This window comes from Canis lupus, chromosome 36 (genome assembly GCF_048164855.1).
Source record: "Canis lupus baileyi chromosome 36, mCanLup2.hap1, whole genome shotgun sequence".
NCBI lineage: Eukaryota > Metazoa > Chordata > Mammalia > Carnivora > Canidae > Canis > Canis lupus.
The window spans coordinates 11,203,612-11,224,987 of NC_132873.1; the positions used below are offsets into that span (position 1 = coordinate 11,203,612).

At 34.4% G+C, this 21,376-nt stretch overlaps 1 protein-coding gene across 7 annotated transcripts in view; it reads left to right on the forward strand.

Annotated features, from left to right (window-relative positions):
• Window positions 1-21,376, forward strand: part of ERBB4 (erb-b2 receptor tyrosine kinase 4) — a 1,106,221-nt gene that overhangs the window by 408,600 nt on the left and 676,245 nt on the right. For all 7 annotated transcript variants that reach the window (XM_072813218.1, XM_072813222.1, XM_072813216.1 and 4 more), the window contains exon 2: window positions 3,491-3,642. In XM_072813218.1, coding sequence (XP_072669319.1) covers window positions 3,491-3,642 — 152 coding nt within the window. The remainder of the gene's footprint in view (window positions 1-3,490; window positions 3,643-21,376) is intronic.

Consider the following 21,376-nt stretch of genomic DNA (forward strand, 5'->3'; position numbering starts at 1 on the left):
AGAAGTTTATAAAGATTTTGTTATAAATTTGCTAGGAGCAATAAAATAAAGATTATGGATTATAGAGACTTCCTAGGGAGTCTCTATAGTATATTGGGAGGAAAAAAAGCTGGGCTTTGATATTGGCTGATAAGGATCATGTACATGAATCAATCACTTCTTGTCCCCTGCTTATTTGAAAAATGTTGTACTTATCAACAGAAATTCATTTTTTTCTTTGTGTTTATTAGTTTTAATAAGTGAACCTCCCACAGAATCAGTAAAATGTTCAAATGATCAAGAGTGATGTACTTTCTTCAGAAACAGACTATTAACTATAGAGAACAAATTGGTGGTTCCCAGATAGGTGAGTGGGAGGGAGGATGGGTGAAATAGGTGATGGGGCGAGAGGGCACTTGTAGGGGCACTTAGGTGGCTCTGTCAGTAAGTGTCTGACTCTTGATTTCAGCTCAGGTCGTGATCTCAGAGTCTTGAGACCAAGCCCGGCTTTGGGCTCTGTGCTGGGCAAGGAGCCTGCTTAAGATTCTCTCTTTCCCTTTCCCTCTCTTCCTTTCCTTTTCTCCTTCTCCCTCTCTTCCTGCCCCTCTGCCATTTCCTTCACACTTGCATGGGGGCTCTCTCTCTCTCTCTCTCTCTCTCTCTCTCCATAAAAAGAAAAGAAAAAGAAAAAAGAAAAACAGGAGCGCACCTCTTGTGATGAGCACTGGGTGCTATATGTAAGTTTTGAGTCACTAAATTCTACACCTGAAACTAATATTAAACTATACATTAACTAACTGGAGTATGAATAAAAACAAACAAACAGAAACAAACAAACAAAAAAGAATGATTTTGTAGTTTCATTCTGAATTGAAGTTAGTCAAACAACCAGACAAAATAGTAAAAATTACTTAAGGTCAAAAGCAAATAACTAGAACTTAACCTTTCTTATGTATAATATTTTAGCAGCTACAACCAAAATTCACCATTCTTTTTATGCTAATGATAATAAAGTAATGTAAAACCTTAATTGTTTGAAAACCCTAGTTATTTTTAGCTCATTTCTCAGAAAATATCTAGGGTGTGTCTCAGGTCTTATGGTCTAAAATGGTGGTTCAAGGTTTAGCCATCCATCCCCCTTCCAGGCAGCACATTGGAGGAAGGTGTGAAGGAAAGACGCAAAGTGGGCTCCAACCTGTTTTAAATGAAGTTCTGGCAAAGTGCCATACACCATTACCTCCGAGGGGAGCAGTGAACTGAAATCTTTATTTGAGGTGGCCACATGCTCAGCTGAAGGCTATGTAGTCTACGCCTCTGAAGGAAGAGGAGATTGCGTATTGAGGATTCCAGAAGTCTTTGCCTCCATCCCTAGCACTCTACAAAAGCTGCATTCTCAGTGGCAGCAAATGAATTCCAGCATGGTGTGTTGAGCAACTTGGCACTCAGAAAGGGAGGAGGCAGGGGAGTAGCTTGGAGGTAATAAGCTGGCGGGAACCTGGAGAGAGGGAATGATATTTAACATGTCTTTATATGTTAGATTTCAGGAACAGTCTAAAGATTATATATTGGTTTTCTAGGGCTCCTGTAACAAAGTACCACAAACTATAAAGCAATAGTAATTTATTCTTTCACAGGTCTGGAGGCTAAAATTCCAATATCAAGGTATCAGCAGGGCCCCTGAGACTGGGGAGAAATCTTACTTTGCCTCTTCCTAGCTTCTGGTGATGGCCATCAATTCTTGATGTTCCTTGGCGTGCAGCTGTATCTCACTCCCATCTTTGCCTCTCTAGTTACATATATATTTTTTTTTCTGTTGTTGTTTTCCCTCGCTGTGGATCTTTGTGTCCACATGGTGCTTTCCTCTCCTTAGAAGGACACGATCATATTTGATTTAGGACCTACCCTAATGTCTTCATCTTAACTCCATTACATCTACAAAGACCCTGTTTCTAAACAAGGTCATAGTCACGGACAGCAGGGGTTTGCCTTCAATATGTCTTTTAGAAAGATAATTCCACTTATAGAAGAATATTTCTAGAAAATATACTGTTTGATGAACTTTAGACATGCAGACAAAGAAAGATTATGGTTCCTTTGTTTGGTTTTAGCAATGAGCTTCCCTTATGAGCAAAGGTCTACATTATTCTTCAAGACTTTTAGATTTAGGTTTTTGTTTATTGTGATAAGTCAGTGAGCAACAACAGTTGTTAAGAGGTCTTAATTATTGGAATGTATCCATCTAGATTTTTTTTCCCCTTTGTATATGGGAAGCTGTTTGCTTGAAACCCATTCCCTTGAATACCACCAAGGCATTATGACTTGTCATTTCTGTGTGCCTAACGTGTAACTGTTTCTATGACTTTATTATGTAGCTCTGTTCCAGTGTCTTCAAAGTTTACACAGTATATCTTGCCTTACTTTGGGTATGTTATGTAACTTACTCAAAGAAGATTATTTTACACCCATTTCTTTTTCAACTTTCCATACTATTACTAAAAGATTCATAATCTAGGGGTTTTTTTCAGTCTATTGAAGATTAAAGTTGGTACATTAAGTGATAAAGATCTTGTACAGGCAGGTATACAAATCATAAGTAACAACTAAAACTCTGGCTTCTGGAAGTCAAGGAAAATATCAACACATCCAAAATAAAAAACACACATGTGTGTGTACCCCTCAGTGCTCACCTGTGAAAAGACTCAAGATCCATGCTGTCCAAGACGGCAGACTGAGCTCCTTTCCTAGTAGTCCATCATACCTTAGAATACTAATGAATATACAGAGATGATCCAGTTGATACCAAAAAAAAAGCTCATATTTTATAACATATTGTTTCTAGTATATGTTTAAAATGTATATACTACAAATGTGTTGGTTTTAATTTTCCCTCTCTGTTCTGTTTCTTTGGAATCCATGCCATCTTACTCTCTGTGCTTATTAGTGCATGCAATTTAGGAATATAAAACTATGATATAATTTACATGTCTTATCTAAAAAAGCTAAACTCATAGAAACAGAGTGGTGGCTGTCGGGGGCTTAGGGGTAAGGAAAATGGGGAGATACCCATCAAGGGTATAGACTTCCAGGTATAAGATGAGTAAATTCTGAGGATCTAAGCAAGAACTTGGTGACTATAATTACTATACTATATTATATATTTAAAAGTTGTAACAGAGTAGATCTTAAATGTCATTACAAAAAAAATGGTGATTAGGGGACATGAAGGTATTAGCTAATGCTTCCGTGGTAATGCTTTTAGGATATGTAAGTGTATCAAATACATTGTATACCTTACATTTATACAATGTTATGTGTCAATCATATCATAATATAACTGGGGAAAAATAAAAGCGAAGATACCTATTTGTGTGGTTTATGGGTGTTCATGGCATTCAAAATAATTCAGGGAATCAGAGTAGAGCATGTGGAATAGAGAGCTGAGGGAGACATTGTCATTGTGCATGTCATAGGAAGGTTATATAACTTCCTCTGTATCTTCTTGTCTTGGCAGTGTGTGCAGGAACAGAGAACAAGCTGAGCTCTCTCTCTGACCTGGAGCAGCAGTATCGAGCTTTGCGCAAATACTATGAGAACTGTGAGGTGGTCATGGGCAACCTGGAGATAACCAGCATCGAGCACAACCGGGACCTCTCCTTTCTGCGGGTAAAGCTGTCTCTTTATTTCTCTTCTCTTCTCTGTGAGTGGACAGTAGTGTCACAATGCATAAAGACAGACCAGTTTGCTTGTATTTGATGGTGATGCTTTTCTGCCCAGCAGGGACCATGACTATAGGCGGCAGAAGCTAAGAGAAACCGAGGCACACATAGGAAAAAAACAAGAGTAACAGTGCCCTGGTGACTGACATCTTGAGTTCAGAGCAGTTACTACTACTCCAAGATTGATGAAAGATTCTGTTAGCCTATGGTATGTGGTATCTAGCAAGTCCGCCTTGTTCTGAATTGCAGGCAAGAGGAAAAGTGCTAGGTTGGGGACTAGGAGAATCAAGGGACCAATCAGATAAGAATTAGAAACTTTAGTAATCTCACTTTCTGTCCCTTTTCTGTCACTTTGGAAATTTCAGGCTACTCCATATTACTGTAATAAGGCTAATACTGTTATCTGCAGAAGAAAAATGACATCTATTTTTGAAAACCTACAAATTTGTTAAATTAGACACAGGGAACTACACGTACTCATGTAGGTTGATCTACGTATGCACGTAGATGCATATGTGTGTATATAAAGTTACGCAGAGACAACCAGTCCTTCTGCAAACTTGTTTTGGCTCTCATTCGCAGCCTTAGTCTGTTAAACAGATTTTCAGTGCCTAATGCCTTCAGTTTCCTGTTTTGCTTTAACGAGAATAGGTAATAGAACAATCTGAACTTCAAAGAGATATGGTCTTCTAGCAAACCCATGAATTTATTCTTTACATAAGAACTAATATGTTTTAAATGACAGCATCCCTATAATATAGTTGATTTTTTTTTCAGTGATATTTACACATTTCTCAGGAGTACTGTCTTGTGGAAATCAAGACAAAGTGTTTCAAATACTGGTACAGTAAACTACTTAGGAGATAGTGAATTATTTAAAGAACTATGGTAATTCAAATAATTTACACTTAAGTATAAAAAAAGGCAGTGATTTTTAAGTACTTCAAATGTAAAAATATATATAGGAGGGTAATAACCTCAGAAAAATAAATCACCGCAAAACTTAAGCGACACTCTGAAGCTTACAATACCTGTTTATAAAATGACTGTCATACTAAGATCGGTATAGGGACTGAAGGTGTTTCCATATCCTACTGCTTGATTGGAAGAGCACTGGTTCTATAAATTATATGTCAAAACTTTTTAATAATTATGATATTTAGTTATGACATCTTTGTTTATCAAAAGTAAATAGTAAAAATTATCTAAATTCTAGAATGAAGGAGACTTGGAAGGGCTTACCACACTTTTTTTTTTTTTTCTTTTTTGGACTACTGTGTCAAGGAGAGAATACATGTAAGCTATCTTAGAGTAGCCACTTCAGAGGAATGCATCATTAGTTACTACCATTTGTTTACAAGCTTCTAATCTGTGTTGATTATTTTCAGATAGATTTTATTCTTCAACATCAAAATAAGATTTTGATGGCATATGAGCTGATTTGGTTAGAAATGCCAAGAACCTCAATGATGTTATAGAAAAGGAAAATTGAGATCTTAATTCTGAATCAGAATAGGTTAAAGAAGAAATATGTTAAATAGTTTATTCAATCAGAGTAATATGAGAAAAATTTAAAAGGCAGTCTCAGACCTTTGTTTTTCTTCTTGTGTTTTCTTGGCTTTGTTTGTTGTACATGGAATGAAATTCCACTGGCTCAACAAAAAATTGTCATGGGTATTGTAAATGACATTCATTAAAATAGGCAACATAAAATGTTATGATTATTATATATTTTATAATTTTAAAATTCTTTAGCTCTTATAAGGTACAGAATACAGTGATGAAAAATAGACTCAAGTCAATTTTTAAAATTCAGAAATGTGAAAATAACCTACAGATCTTTGAGCATCATGGTCTATATTGTTGGATAGTCTATCTTTTTTAGGAACCATTGTGAGTAAAAAATAAGGTAAGTTAATACAATAAACAGACTTGAGAAAGGATAAAATAAGGATGACTAGGGTTTCTACTTGGAACAAGAAATAAGCTGTTTCTTTAAAAAAGTAATTTTTAGTACCTTCAGTCACATCTCTGAAAGTCCATGTAAAGTTTGTACTGACTCACGAACATATCTTTATTTTCATCTACTTATTTAAAGATGGCTCTAATCGTATTTTTTTCCTTACTAATAACATCTTTTTTTGTTGCTTCACTCATCTACTATTTCTTTGGAAATTAACCATTTCTAGTCATGATTTCATATGTTCACTCAACAGATAGTCAGCCCAAGAATACAATAGTAAGTAATCCTATTATCCTTGACTTCAGCAATCTTACAGTCTCGTAGAGGGTTACAGTTGAATAACACATAAGGATTGTATATGTGTGTATGTGTATGTATTGTATGTAATATGTATATATGCATATATAAAAAATACAGTTGTGAAGACAGAAATGAGAAGCTAGAATCTAAATGCAGGTAGGGTGTTGTGGCATGGGTGCTGGGCAAAGAAAGGAATGGCTAATTCTGAAAGATTCAGGAAAGATTTCATCAAAGAGGTACTTGAATTGAATCATGGGAAAATGGGTAGGGGCTTACAAGGTGGGTGGATGGAAGAGAAGGGCTTTCCAATGGGAGTAATGTAAGTGAAGGCTTAGAAAGAAGGCCCAAAGTCAGAGTTAATAAATGTGCACTTAATGTTTACTGTTGTAGACATTAGACGTATGCATGCAAATAAATCACATCTGTCTCACCTTCATGGAATCTGTAGTGTGGTATGAATGAAGATAAATTTGGGGATGGAGTAAAATATTACATTGGAGAGGTAGACAGTCATATCACAGATAGGTAAGCAATGACTGTTAGCAGAAATCTTCATCATGCTACTGTCTTGGGTGAGCCACTGTTTCTAACTGTACGTTAAAATATGCTGAAAGCTCTCCACTTACAGGTTTTCTCCACTATTCAAAACTCACTTTATGTCGCTTTGCTTTTATGTAAGACCTACACGACTACCAGTTTTCGCTAATCAAGAGAAATCTGAAGGGGATTTTCACTTTTACAAAGTAATAATTGCCTCTTTCCTTTGTACCATTTCAGAGTAGGGAGGGTTTAATAGGAACACTCTACTTCCAGATAGCAGGGAGAAACTGTATTATAAAAATTTCACTCCAGATAACTACACCATGGTTCATTTGTGTTCTTGATGGCTTCCCTCCAAAGTACATAATCTGTCTAATATTGGCACCTCATAATAAGTAGAGTGGATGTAAAGGAAAACTAGTTCTTTTACATTATGCTATCATTCCAATAAGTTATGAATTGTATGAGAGAGTAGTAATCTTGCATTAACCTAATCTATGCATCCCATAGCCTTCAGATATATTTATGTAACTGTAATTCCCTGAGCAACCTCTTCCCGAGGTGTGCAATTTCCCTTTCTCTCAGAATGAGTCAAACCTATAATGTATTCAGAGAGACATCATAGATAGGGATCTTAAATTTAATTCCAGAACTAATTTCTGTCTTTAAGAATGTAAAAAAAACAAAAAACAAAAAACAAAAAAACAAACAAAAAAAAACTTTCATTTTTAAAAAGATCTTCCATCCTTATTTTCTTCTCTAATTAGCAAGTTCACAGCATTTTGTTTTATTATTTATTTTGTATGAAACCATTCTAATGTCTATAATTCATGACTCTGTACCCTAAAAGTCACTATCTAAATAGTCACTGTCTAGGACAGTACTTAAAATATCATAAGCTTTCATTAAGTATTTGTCAAGTGGACAAATATTTTTCGTAAACTTTAATAATATTTTATGGATAATTATTTCATGAATTATATGTTCCCTAGATGAATATGTCCACCTCTCCTCATGTTATTTCAGTATAACATCACCACACATTAGCTGTGTGGACATAAGACACACACTGGGTTAATCCTTTCCTGTGAGTTTCTTTTTTTTTTTTTATTATTTTTTTTTTATTTATGATAGTCACAGAGAGAGAGAGAGAGAGAGAGAGAGGCAGAGACACAGGCAGAGGGAGAAGCAGGCTCCATGCACCGGGAGCCCGACGTGGGACTCGATCCCGGGCCTCCAGGATCGTGCCCTGGGCCAAAGGCAGGCGCCAAACCGCTGCGCCACCCAGGGATCCCTCTTTTTTTTTTTTTTTTTTTATTTATTTATGATAGTCAGAGAGAGAGAGGCAGAGACATAGGCAGAGGGAGAAGCAGTGTCCATGCACCAGGAGCACGATGTGGGATTCGATCCCGGGTCTCCAGGATCGCGCCCTGGGCCAAAGGCAGGTGCCAAACTGCTGCGCCACCCAGGGATCCCTCCTGTGAGTTTCTATATCAGTTTCTTAACCATTTGGGTACCAAAATAGAGTTATCTTTTCTGTGTGAGGTTTGAATGTCAGTGAGGGCTGTGCAGACAGCAAAATGGAGCCAACACACTGAGAGAAGGGGGAAAGAGAAAATGACCATTCACCCCAAAAACTGGTGAGGACATTTCCAGGCTCCAGTCTGCTTCTGATGACTCGTTGCATTATCACCAGTAGTCCATAGGCTACTCCTGGAACTTGAGAGTAACTTTGAAGGGATTTTCTCTTTTTTTTTCCTTAAACTAGATAAGTTTATTTTCTTTTTTTCTTTTTTTTTGTTTATTTTCTTTTGTTAAAACCAAAAATATCCCATCTAGTCCATCTCTCAAGATCTCAAGAACTCAGAAAAAGTGGCCTTTTGAAATGGAAGATGTACTTCTATATTATAAATCTAAAAAAAAATCAAAATAAACTAACGAAGGAACAAAAAACCACCCTATAATGTTTTGGAGATACTTCCTTAATCTTTGTTAGATATATTTTACTGAAACACTTTGAAATGCATTATTTTCAAGATGCTTTTATTATATCAACCTTGCTTATCTCTGTAAGCAGCTTTTCACCCAGCTTTATTGTAACCTCCAAGTTTTTGCATTTCTTCTTGGGGAAAAAAGATCTAGTTGACAATATTTAACATTAGACCCCTGAGACACCACATAGTTGGCTAGATAAAGGCCCTAAAACTTATTTACTATGTACTTTATCACCGTCACAAGGTTAAGACATAATAGAAAACAGCAAGGCATAAAAATCACAGATTTTGTGTTATTGTCTTACACTTTGTGAACTCTCTCAAACAAGGTGAAATATAGCAAATAATGTGAATGAACTTTTAGACCTTTTACCCTCATTAGAATTCCTGAGAGTTTTCTCTCCTTTGTCATTCCATTGGTCTTTGAGATTGCTGGCATTCAATAATTTAATGCTTCTAAAAAGGTACATTTTTAGACCTGCCAGTGTTTATACTTTACATTTATTTTCTCTATTTTATATATTCACTTTAAGTAAATAAGTATTAGGTGCCAAATAAATGTAAAGTAGTACAATATATAATGTAATGTATATATGAAGAGTATGAATACTTACCCTTAACAATTACTACAACAGGTAATAATTTGTAATCTGTGGCTTGAATTTGGTTGTGTGAGAATTGTTTTGGAAATAGTGCTTATTAGGTTTATGAAGAGATAAATTAATTTTAACAGTTGATCCATTGACCTGGGATATTAAAAATATTAGTAATTCATTGAACCTCTCTATGGTGTAGAGTAGACGCCTTATTAAACCCTAATGATTATAGATGTCTTTATTACTGAAAAATGAATAAAAATATTAATACATTAAGATATCTCTTCAAATAGCAGCATTAATATTTTGTTATTGACAGCAAAAGGTGAAGTCTTTGAAAAAGTCAGAAAGTATAAATTCTTAAAGCAAAAATATATTTTAAATGTGTCTCCTCTCAGATGATGAATAACACATGTTGTTATGGGAAAGTAAATTCTATGAGAAAACTTTTTTTTTCAAAAAAAAGCTGTTTTTATTGTATATTTGGCACAGAGCTGTATGGAATTTTTTGGATATATAAGAAATAATACCATCTAAAACTTTATTTTAAAAAATAAAATTCCAGTATTATTTCTTGATAGAAATCATATAAATAGTTCATTTTTCTCTATCAAAGAAAATGTTTACTTTTATTTTCAAATATTATTTTTGTCTTTTAGTTAATAATTAGTATTATGTACTGTTATGGGGCTATCATGCGCCTTTATTAGGATATATATAGGATTCTTTACATATGAGGATGTTGCTTTACAACCATTCTCTGTTGGACATGAAATTTGCATTGCTTTTCCAGTGCTGGTGATGCACCTACATTATTTCATTTTATACTCGCATACAGTTCCTCTTCTGAGTAAGGTTTGCAAGAAGGCAGATAAAGCTGTAACTCAGAGATTGCAAAGATGCTGCCTGGCTCACTGGAACCTAAGACCTTGGCTTCATTAGCATAGTTCTGTTACAATATAATCAGAGATGATGCTTGGCAGTAATGAGTTTCAAGTTGCAACAAGTTACTCTGCTTTCACCTATTCCTTAGCTGTTTTCAGTAACCAGTCTGGCTTAAAATAAAATTCTGAAATATTTACATTTCAACCTACTTCTAGCTTCAGGGTCTACTTTTTATTGTCCTTTGTCAATTCAAAGCAGATGACCAGAGTTAAATCCAACAGTGTAGGGAATGGTTTTTATAATTGTATTTTTTTCTCATATCCTTCTTATCCTCATTTAACTCTATCTATGCCCTAGTTAAGCTGTCTGCTACATAGCATGATTTATCAAAATGCAACGTTGAAGAATTCATATTTAAAAATAAATAGATAATTTGCCAAGCACTTTATTCCATTGGATTAGAAAATAATTTATTGACTAGATTTTTAAAACAATGGTGACCATTGCCTCTGTTTGGTTTTAGCTCATAATGATTTGTGTGAGAGAGATTGTGTTGCAGAGATTGATTGGAATCAGGATAAGAAAAGTAGTCCCTTTTTAGAATCATAAAAAATTGAAGCGAGAAACACTACTTAGATGAAACATCTATGACATAATAAGGTAGATCATGTATTTTATTTTCATTATTTACGTGAAAGATGATGTAAGTGCATATTTTCTAATACAGCATATCTATTTCAGCTGTGCATGTATTTTGACTGTACTGCATAGTAAGGGAGAACAAGCCTGAATTTAAGTTTTCCTGAATAACTTTGTAACATAAGTAAGTGATATATTTGCCACTCTATTAAATTATAGACAAATAAGATCCCTGTATCAAGTGTTTATATTCTTTAACTGTTTATTCATTGAGCATAGTAGTGTAAGTTTCTCTTCCATGCCACTAATTGGGACAGGTGCCAAGAAAAGATCATGAAGTTCAATATCCAAAATGATAGAATGAATCATCATTAGGTTCAAAGAAACTTCACCTTCAAGAAATATGTCTAAATAAGCATTAGAGTAAGACAGAGTGTTTACTTAATTTCTCTTTCTGTTTGAATTTAACATAAAATTATATCTATGGTAAAACATAACGTGTTGCTGTATGTTGATGAAGAAATTTTCGTTGACTGAGATGGGGAATACCAAAAAAAAAAAAAAAAAAAAGTGGAATAATGTTTAAACACGTCTGTGAGGCCAAAGCAGACATTCTGGGTTAAATGGAATTTTCAAAGCTTTGAGAGTTTCTAAAAGCTGTTTCTAAGATTGTTAAATATAATCCATATGCAATTTTGCATGTATGTATTTACAGCTGGCTTTTAAATTGAAATTTGATTTTGTACTAAATCTAATCATAGAAGTTGTATTGCATTTTAAAAAGCTATGCAATTTATACTTGGCCTAGGGAGAAAACAAAATTTCCTCAAAGGTTAAATACCATTTAATCTGAAAATATACATGAGTCAAAATCGTGATGCTTTTCAGCAATCTTACATGATAAAAGATACAAATGTCTATATTTTTGCCTAGCCAGTTATAGAAGCATATTTTTCAAACTTCATCCTTGATCCTTTAAATGAAATATTAAATAAAATATTTAACAGTTTTATCTAAATATTAAAAACAAAATAAATTTAGTACCTATAAAAAGATATACATTTTGTAGAAAATGAATATTTGAGGAAGTATTGAAAGAAGGATATAAATAAAAAATAATTTACAACTCTAATATACATAAATATATGTATAATAAATATAAATTAGTGACCATTTATATTTATATATGTATTAATTAATAACCATTTTCTAGGATCCAGTAAAATTATTGTAAAATATTAAACCTATATGATGTTTCTAGGAGACTATTACTAAAAAGTGCTTAAAATAAGTTTTTAAGGGATCCCTGGGTGGCGCAGCGGTTTGGCGCCTGCCTTTGGCCCAGGGCACGATCCTGGAGACCCGGGATCGAATCCCACATCGGGCTCCCGGTGCGTGGAGCCTGCTTCTCCCTCTGCCTATGTCTCTGCCTCTCTCTCTCTCTCTCTGTGACTATCATAAATAAATAAAAATTTTAAAAAAAATAAGTTTTTAAGTCCCTAAATTATAATGCATTTTCCAGAAAAAAAAAAGCCCTTGTTGCAAATGTACTTAAAATGAATTTATTAGGATGCTAAGCAGATGCAACATGTTTCTTTACATCTCTGGGGGTTGTGGTATTTAAATTTGGCTTAAATGGCAAGTATAATGAATTTATAGGCTTATTTTAACCTTAATTAGTGAAATATGCAAGTAACAAACCTATTTCATTCTATGATTCTTAGGTACTCTTTGCTTGGGGGAATTAAGTGTACAAAGGTTATTTCTTTACCTCTTTTAATTTAAGTAGCAAAGACCCTGATTCAAAGAGAACAAATGATACTTAACAGGAGTTAAGAGTAACTAGAAGCATTTTGGCAATGGACTACCTTTTAATTCTAAAATCCAAACAGTGGAATATAATCAAATAAAACTTTTAAAAAATTCCTAACTATATACATTTCAATTAGCTTTATTTTTCTTTGATTCTTAAAATGGAACACTGTTTTCTTTCAAAAAAGAAAGATGAGCAATATTATATGAGACTAAATCAATTTTAAAGGTCTCTCTTCAGTCACATAGAGTGTAATTTAAAGTTCAAAGGTATAAAAATGAAATGTGAAGACTGTTGTATTTAGAGACATTGCAATTACTTCTCCTGATCCCTAATTTGAACCCATTTAATTGTAAAATATTATATTAAGATATATAATAAAAGTGATAAATTAAGGTGTTTGTTTTAATAAATATAAGCCTCTTTGAAATCATTTTTATTCAATCTCTACATGGAAATCAGAATATGTAATTGAATGTTGAAATAAATCACCTTAAGCAATTCAGTACCACATGAATTTCCCAAACCAAAAATACCTAATAGGGTACCTGGCATCTGGTAGACTGACCCTTAGTAAGAGGCGACGCTATCTAACCGTGTGGGGTTTATTTCTTCTCTTAGTCTCTAGGTAGCCTCTATTGAGCTATGCTCTGAAGATGTGACAATAAATTTTTACTGATTTTTTTAGAAGTTCATTTTTTTTTTTAAGATCACACTACCTTTTTTTAAGATTTTATTTTTATTTATACATGAAAGACACACAGAGAGAGGCAGAGATATAAGCAGAGGGAGAAGCAGACTCCACGCAGGGAGCCCGAAGTGAGACTCAATCCCAGAACCCTGGGATCACAACCTGAGCCAAAGGCAGACATTCAACCACTGAATCACCCACGTGCCCCATAGAGGTTCAGTTTTGCATGGTAGTGATTTATATTTTCAAAGAGGTGAAATTGCAAGTCAAATACTTGGCTGTTTTTAAGGAATGATCAATAACTAAAAATGTACAAACTCTCTACATAGTGAACGTTGTTTGTCTAAAAGACATCATCCCATGGAATCATTGGGAAGCAGTCATGAAAGAATTTAATGAGGCATCAATGAAGCATTGGGAAGAGTTCATGAAAGAAAAACATGTAAAAAAGTATAAGCAAATTGGACTATATGCTGGATTATATTACTTTTTTTAAAAGAAATTTCCATCCTCTGAGAAAAATGGCCAAAATTCTTGAGTTCCTATATTATCTAGCCCCTGCCTGGTCCTCCACTATTGCTGATGACATTGACACTCATGACTATCTTTCAGTGTTAGCCAACTTCCTGTGTATATTAAGCTCTCTCTTGCTTGATTGCCCTTCCTTTCATTCTAAGACCTCTCCGCCCTTCAAAGGTAAAATACATGCCCCTATTCCTGTCTGGACTAAGATCTGTTTAATTTCCAAATCTCCTTTTAAAGGCCATTTCTTCAGGGAAGCTTTACTAATGCCCATACGTTACTGAATTCTTCCCATTATTACATTCATAGCACTCTATGTTTTTTTTGTAGCACTCCCTTTATAGCAATTGTTTGAGTATTTGTTTAATTTCTGCCTATGCTCCCAAATAATAAGTACCTTTAGGGCAAGGGCCATGTCTAGTTCACTGTAGAATTCTAGCACATAATAGAGTGTCTGTCATATAGTGGCTGCTCAGCAAATATTTGTGGAATGAATAAATAAGGAAATTGAATAACAATATGAATGAATTCCTATATTCTTTATAACTTTTTTATGCAGGAAAAGAAAATTATTGCACTGGCATTTTTTTTCTTTATATTATTTATTTTTCTAATTGAATCTCTTCTCCCTACTGTCAAGTAGAAACAATGGTGTCTTTTATTTAGGTTCCATGAAATAATTTGGCTTATAATAAATAATATGTTAGCTATAGTGGAAACACGGGAAATTCAACTTAGAGACTTAACACTCATATACATTAAAAATCCAATGGGTAGGTAAGTAGTCTGATTGTGGACTCAGTTGTGTGAAGATCAAAGCCATATAACTTCACAACTTTCAGTGTCTTCTTCTCTGGCCTGCCTTGAATATCTGAGGTTCTCTCCATTAACATGATCCCCTATACCCAGTTACTCTTTATAAACTAAGATCTCTATGCTTCTAGAGGCAATTTTCTTCCTCTCTGGAATGCCTTTCCACCCTTCTCATTTTGGAAAATACTCAAACCTTAACACGTTCCCCAAGTTCAATCTGTATTGCCATCCCTGCCTCCTCCCAATCCAAGAAAAATTAGTATTTTCCATATTACCTAGTGTATATCTTTTTTTTAAGATTTTTAAAAAATTTATTTATTCATGAGAGACAGAGAGAGAGAGAGGCAGAGACACAGGCAGAGGGAGAAGCAGGCTCCATGCAGGGAGCCCGACGCAGGATTCAATCCTGGGTCTCCAGGATCACGCCCTGGGCCGAAGGCAGGCGCCAAACTGCTGAGCCACTCAGGCATCCCCCCATATCTTAATGGCATGTGTAATTCTGTAAGAATGTTGTTGGATTGTGGGATATACTTTGCATTTTTATCAATTTACATAGATATTGTGTAGAGGAAATAAGAGTAAATATTCAATCAACTTTTGGTCTTGGAGCAGATAAACTAGGTTAAGCCTTTTTTACCCAGCGAATTTTGTTATACTGAAACTTTATTCTCTGAAATAAGAAACAGTATGTATAGGCATTTTTAGAGTTACCTTTAGGTTGTCATGAACTAATACCTGATATATATCATTTGTTGAGAGAGGTACAAGGCACTATGCCGATTCTGTCTTCCACTCCTTGTTGCAACCTTATGTCTACTTGTTATTATACTTGTTTTATAAATGATGAAACTTAGGCTCCAAGACATTGAGTAACTTTCTCAGAACTGTACAACATGCTAGTGGGCAAAGCATGCACTTTAACTCAGTTCGTTCTCTTCATAGTTCAGACACTTTCATGTTGCCTTGCTATTGCCCACTATTTGTCAATGACCTATCTGTTACTTAGAACAGGTTTTCTGGGAAAATAATACAAGGCAACTAGGCAACTACTATGTATACATATATGTATATTTATCTTTATTTTATTTACCTATTTTTATTTATCAAAAAACCAGTGTTTATTGACTGCCAAGTCTTTAATTTGTTATGCGATGCTTCACAAAGTAAATGTTGGTGTATAAGTTAGCAATCCTTACCTTAACCCTTATAAATACTGAAAGAGTGGTACAGATGGTAAATACCACAGGCATAACCAGAATGGATTCTTATCTTCTTGAGACAAGGGCTATATTTTATCTATCTTTATATTTCTAACACCCTACACCCTGCCTGGTGTGTGTGCATGTGTGTGCGCGCACACACACACACAAACACACTTAGTGTCTGGGATAAATGATGGATGACTGAATAGTGTGTATTTAGATGTGTGTGTGTGTGTGTGTGTGTGTGTGTGTGTGTGTGTGTGTTGGGGGTGACATAAAAAGGCATCATGGAATAGTTTCCTGTCCCACATATAAGGAGCATGGAAGTCCTCACTTCATCTTAACAAGTGAAAGGTTAAGCAGGCTGAAAAATCAACTTTTCTTGGATCCATAAGAAGAGGGAGAATATAGGGCAAATTGTTGCCCCCAAGACCGTAGAGACAAACAAATACAGAGAATTAAGCTTTACTAAGCTGAAACTACTGCGTGAACCACTGCTGGGATAGGAAAAACTGAGCTGTAATTGACAAGTTGCTGGAGAATCAGGGCAGACAACTATGAGAGTTGAAAACTTCAGGAGGGCCCAGTCACAGGGAGCTACACAATATGGTGAGATTTATTTCCAGGAGCTTGAGCAGTTGCCCACAGTAAATATCCTGGGAAAAATTCCCTCAGGCTTCTGGAGGGGAGGGGGAATGAACGATTTTGAAATGCATTCTTTTCTCCTTAACAAGGCTTGCCTTCAGTGGAGATTAGTTAACCAGAGCCTAATCTACTACAATGATATCAGAGTTTAATTGACATGAGGAAGGGAAATACCCAATCTAGCCACCCTGTTCTACCTAATAAGAGCAGAAAACAGTAACAACAACAAAAAAAACAAAACAAGACAAAGCAAAACAAAACCAAAAACCAAATGAAAACAAAACCCCCCAAAAAACTCTGAGAAACACTTGTGATATTCACAGTCTAGAGGCATAGACTCGTTAGAAGCCTGAGATCTAATTATATGAATATAGAATACTTCTCCTTCCCCTACACCATACCACCATATAACTAAAAGCTTATTTAGAAGTTTCTTTTCCCCATCTTGTCTGACTAGTAGAAAAAAAATCACAAGACATGCCCAAAGGCAAAAAAAACCACAATTTGAAGAGACAGTGAAAGCATCACAACCAGACATGACAGGGTTGTTGGAATTATCAGACTGGGAATTTAACACAACTATGATTAATATGCTCAGAGCTTTAATTGATAAATGGACAGTATGGAAGAATAGATGGGCAATGTAAGCAGAGAGGTGGGAATCCTAAGAAAGAATCAAAAAGAAATGTTAGAGATAAAAACAAAACCAACCAACCAAACAAAAACCCCACTGTAACAAAATTAAAGAATGCTTTTGATGTGCTTATTAATAGACTGGATGTGACTCAGGAAAGAATCTCTGAACTAGAGGATATCTCAATAGGATTTTTGAAGACTGAAAAGCAAAGAGAAACTAGACTGAAAACAAACAAAAATAGAAAAGAATTAATAATGCCTGTGGGGCAGCTAGAGAACGTGTCCCATATACATAATAGAAAGACCAGGAGAAGAAAGCAATAGGAGAAACATTTGTTTCAATAATGACTGAGAATTTCCCCAAATTAATATCACATGCCAAACCACAACTCTAGGGAGCTCAGATAATACCAAGTAGGTATAAATGCCAGAAAAACTACACCTAGACATATTGTTTCCAAACCCTAGAAAATTGAAGATGAAGAAAAAATCCTGAAAGAAGCAAGAGAAACACCTTACCTATAGAGGAATAAAGATAATTGCATCTGACTTCTCAGACCATGCAAGCAAGAAGAGCATGGGATAAAATATTTAAATGTTGAGGGGAAAAAAAAAAAAAAAAAAAACAGAAACAAAAATCAACCTAGAATTACGTACCCTGATACATTACCCTTCAAAAGTGAAAGAGAGAGAAACATTTTCTCAAACAAAATTTGAGGGAATTTGTTACCAGTCGACCTGCTTTGCAAGAAGTGTTAAAAGAGGTTTCTTAAAGAGAAACTGACATAGGTCAGAACTAAAGAAAGGAAGAGTATTGAAGAAGCAATAAATGAGAGTAAAATAAAAACTTTTATTTTCTTATTCTTAATCGATTTAACACAGTTCATTAAAAATTATAGCAATAATATTATAAATATATTGCTTAAGTATATATTACATATGTATACATATCTAGGCTTATAATACATATACATATACATGTTTATATATAAATGGAATGAATGACAGCAATAATACAAGGAACAAGAAGGAGGAATTGGATTATTTTGTTATTATATGGTATTCACACTACCCATAAAGTGGCATAATGTTTGAAAGTGGACTTGGATTAATTGTAAATTTATATTGCAAACTTTAGGACAAACACTGAAAAAAGAAAAAAATAAGTAAAACTGATACGCTAAGAAAGAGAGAGAATAAAATCATATAAAATCTCAAAACCACAAGACATTTCTAAAAAATCTCTTTTAAAAACAAAAAAGAGTAGAAAACAGAAGTAGGAACAAAAAACAAAGGTAACAATTCTTTTAAGAGTAATGAATATGGTAGATATTAATCCAACTATATCAATAATCACTTTGAATGTAAATGGTCTAAATGTACCAATTAAAAGACAGAGATTGCCAGAGTAAATAAAAAAAGTATAACCCAACTATATATTGTCTACAAGAAACCCACTTTAAATATAAAGACACACATAAATTAATAGCAAATGTATGTAGAAAAAATACCATGCTAACACTAATCAAAAGTAAACAGGAATTGCAATATTGATCAAACAGAGCCGACTTTGAAGTAAGGGAAGTTACCAGGGATAAAGAAGGTCATTAAATAATGTTAAGGCATGAATTCTCCAAGAAGATATCGTAATTTTCAACATATATATATATAACATTTAACAACAGAGCATCAAACTACATGAGGCAAAAATGAATAGAACTTCAAGAGAAAATAGATGAATCTACTATCATAGTTGGAGACTAACACACTTCTCTCAGAAATGAACGGATTGTGCAATAGAAAATCAGTAAGGACATAAGTGAACTCAACAACACCATCGATCAGCTGGCTATCATTGACATCTGTAGACTATTTCATATAATGGCAGCAGACTTCACATTTTTCTCAAGCTCACATGGGACACTCACTAAGACAGATCACATTCTGGGCCATAAAACAGACCTTAACAAATTTAAAAGAATAGAAATCATGCAGTGTCTGTTCTCAGACCTCAGTGGATTTAAACTAGAAATCAAAAACAGAAAGACAGCTGGAAAAAAGGTCCCCAAATGTGTAGTGATTAAATAATACATCTCTAAATAACAATTGAATCAAAAAAGAAATCTCGAGAGAAATTAAAAACTTTTTGGAACTAAATGAAAATGAAAATATTACTTAGCAGAATTTATAGGCTGCAGCAAAAGAATGCTTGGTGGGTATTTTATGGCATTGAATACATGTATTAGAAAAGAAGGAAGATCCAAAATCAATAATCTGGGGCACCTGGGTTGGCTCAGTTGGTCGAGCATGAGACTCCTGATCTTGTGGTTTTAAGTTTGAATTCCATGTTAGACGTTGAGATTACTAAATCTAAAATAAATAAATAAATAAATAAATAAATAAATAAATAAATAAATAAATATCATATAATCTAAGTTTCTACCTTAGGAATCTAGAAAAATTAACAAATTAAATCCAAACTAGGCAATAGAAAAGAAATAATGAAAATTAGAGCTGAAATAAATGAAATTGAAAACAGGAAATCAATAGAGAAAATAAACAAATACATAAGCTGGTTCCTTGAAAAAGTCAATAAAATCAATAAGCCTCTATTCAGGCTAATTAAGAAAAAAAAGGACACAAAATAGTTATATCAGAAATGAAAAAGGGAATAGCACTACAGATACCATGGAGAATAAAAAGATAATAAAGAAGTACTATGAATAATTCTGTGCCCACAAATTTGATAATCTAGATGAAATAGAACATTTCCTTGAAAGACACAATCTACTATAATTCACTCAATAAGAAACAAGTGATCTGAATAGGCTTATTTCTGTTGAATAAGTTGAATCAGTAATAATCTTTTAAAACAGAAAAGTATCAGGCCCAGATAAATTTGCTGGTGAATTCTACCAAACATTTAAGAAAGAAATTGTACCAATTCTCTACAATCTCTTTTGGAGGATAGAAGCAGAGGGGATACTTCCTAACACATTCGGAAGCCTGTATTATCTAATAATAAAACTGGACAAAAGAGTTACAAGGAAAGAGAACTACAGACCAGTATCTCTCACGAATATAGGTATAAGTCTCCTCAACAATATATTTATAAGTCAACTCCAGAAAATTACAAAAAGAGTTATGTATCATGACCAAGTGGAATTTATCAATGCAAGTCTAGTTCAACATTTGAAAATCAATTAATGAGGGGCACCTGGTGGTTCATTCAGTTAAGCATCTGCCTTTGGCTCAGTTCATGAGCCCCTGTTCCTCGGGAAGCCTGCTTCTCCCTCTCTCTCTGCTTGCCACTACTCCTGCTTGTGTGCTCTCTCTCTCTCTATCTTTCTCTCTGTCAAATAAATAACAAAAAAAAAAGAAAATCAATTAATGTAACCCATCACAATCAACAGACAAAAAATATCATGTGACCATATCAATAGATGCAAAAAAAAAAATCTAACACAATCCAATACTTATTCATGATAAAAACTCACCCATTCATTATAAAAACTAGGAAAAGAGAAGAACTTTCTCAACTTGATAAAGACTACAAAAATCCAATGGCTGACATCATACTTAATGGAGAAAAACTTGAAGCCCTCCCCATTGAGATCAGATACAGGGCAAGCTGCTTTCAAAGACAGTTTTGGTTATTTTGTACAAAACTCTGTATGCTCTTACCATATGATTCTGTGATTGTGTTCCTGGGTGTTTATCTAAAAGGAGGTGAAAACTTAGGTTCATGCAAAAACCAGCCCACGGATGTTTATAGCAGCTCTATTAATTACCAAAGCTTGAAAGCAACAAAGATATCTTTCAGTAGGTGAATGGAAAAATAAACTGGTACATCCAGAAAATGGAATATATTTTATGCTTAAAAGAAATGAGGTATCAAACCATGAAAGGAGGACATGGAGGAACTTTAAATGCATATTACTAAACGAAAGAACCCACACTGAAAGGCTTCATAATGTACGATTCCGACTTTGTGACGTTCTGGAAAAGGCACAAGTATGGAGACAACAAAGAGATTAGTTGTTTCTTAGTGGGTAGGATGGAGAGGCAGAGAGAGATGAATAGGCAGTTCACCGAGGAATTTTAGGGCAGTGAAAATAGAGTAATAAAAATATGTCATTATACTTTTGTCCAAACCCATATAATGTGTGGCACAAGAGTGAACCCTAAAGTAAATTGTAGATTTTAGCAGAGTTTGACGTGCTAATACAGGTTCATTCTTGGTTAAAGGGTGGGGGCACTTAGGTGGCTCAGTTGAGCATCTGCCTTCGGGGTTCTAGGATTAAGCCCTGAATTGGGCTCCCTGCTTGTGGGGAGCCTGCTTCTCCCTCTTTTCCCCCTCTTTTCCCATCTTTCTCTTTCTCTCTTTCTCTTTCTCCCTCTCAAGTAAATGAATAAAATCTTTGAAAAAAATACTAAAAATA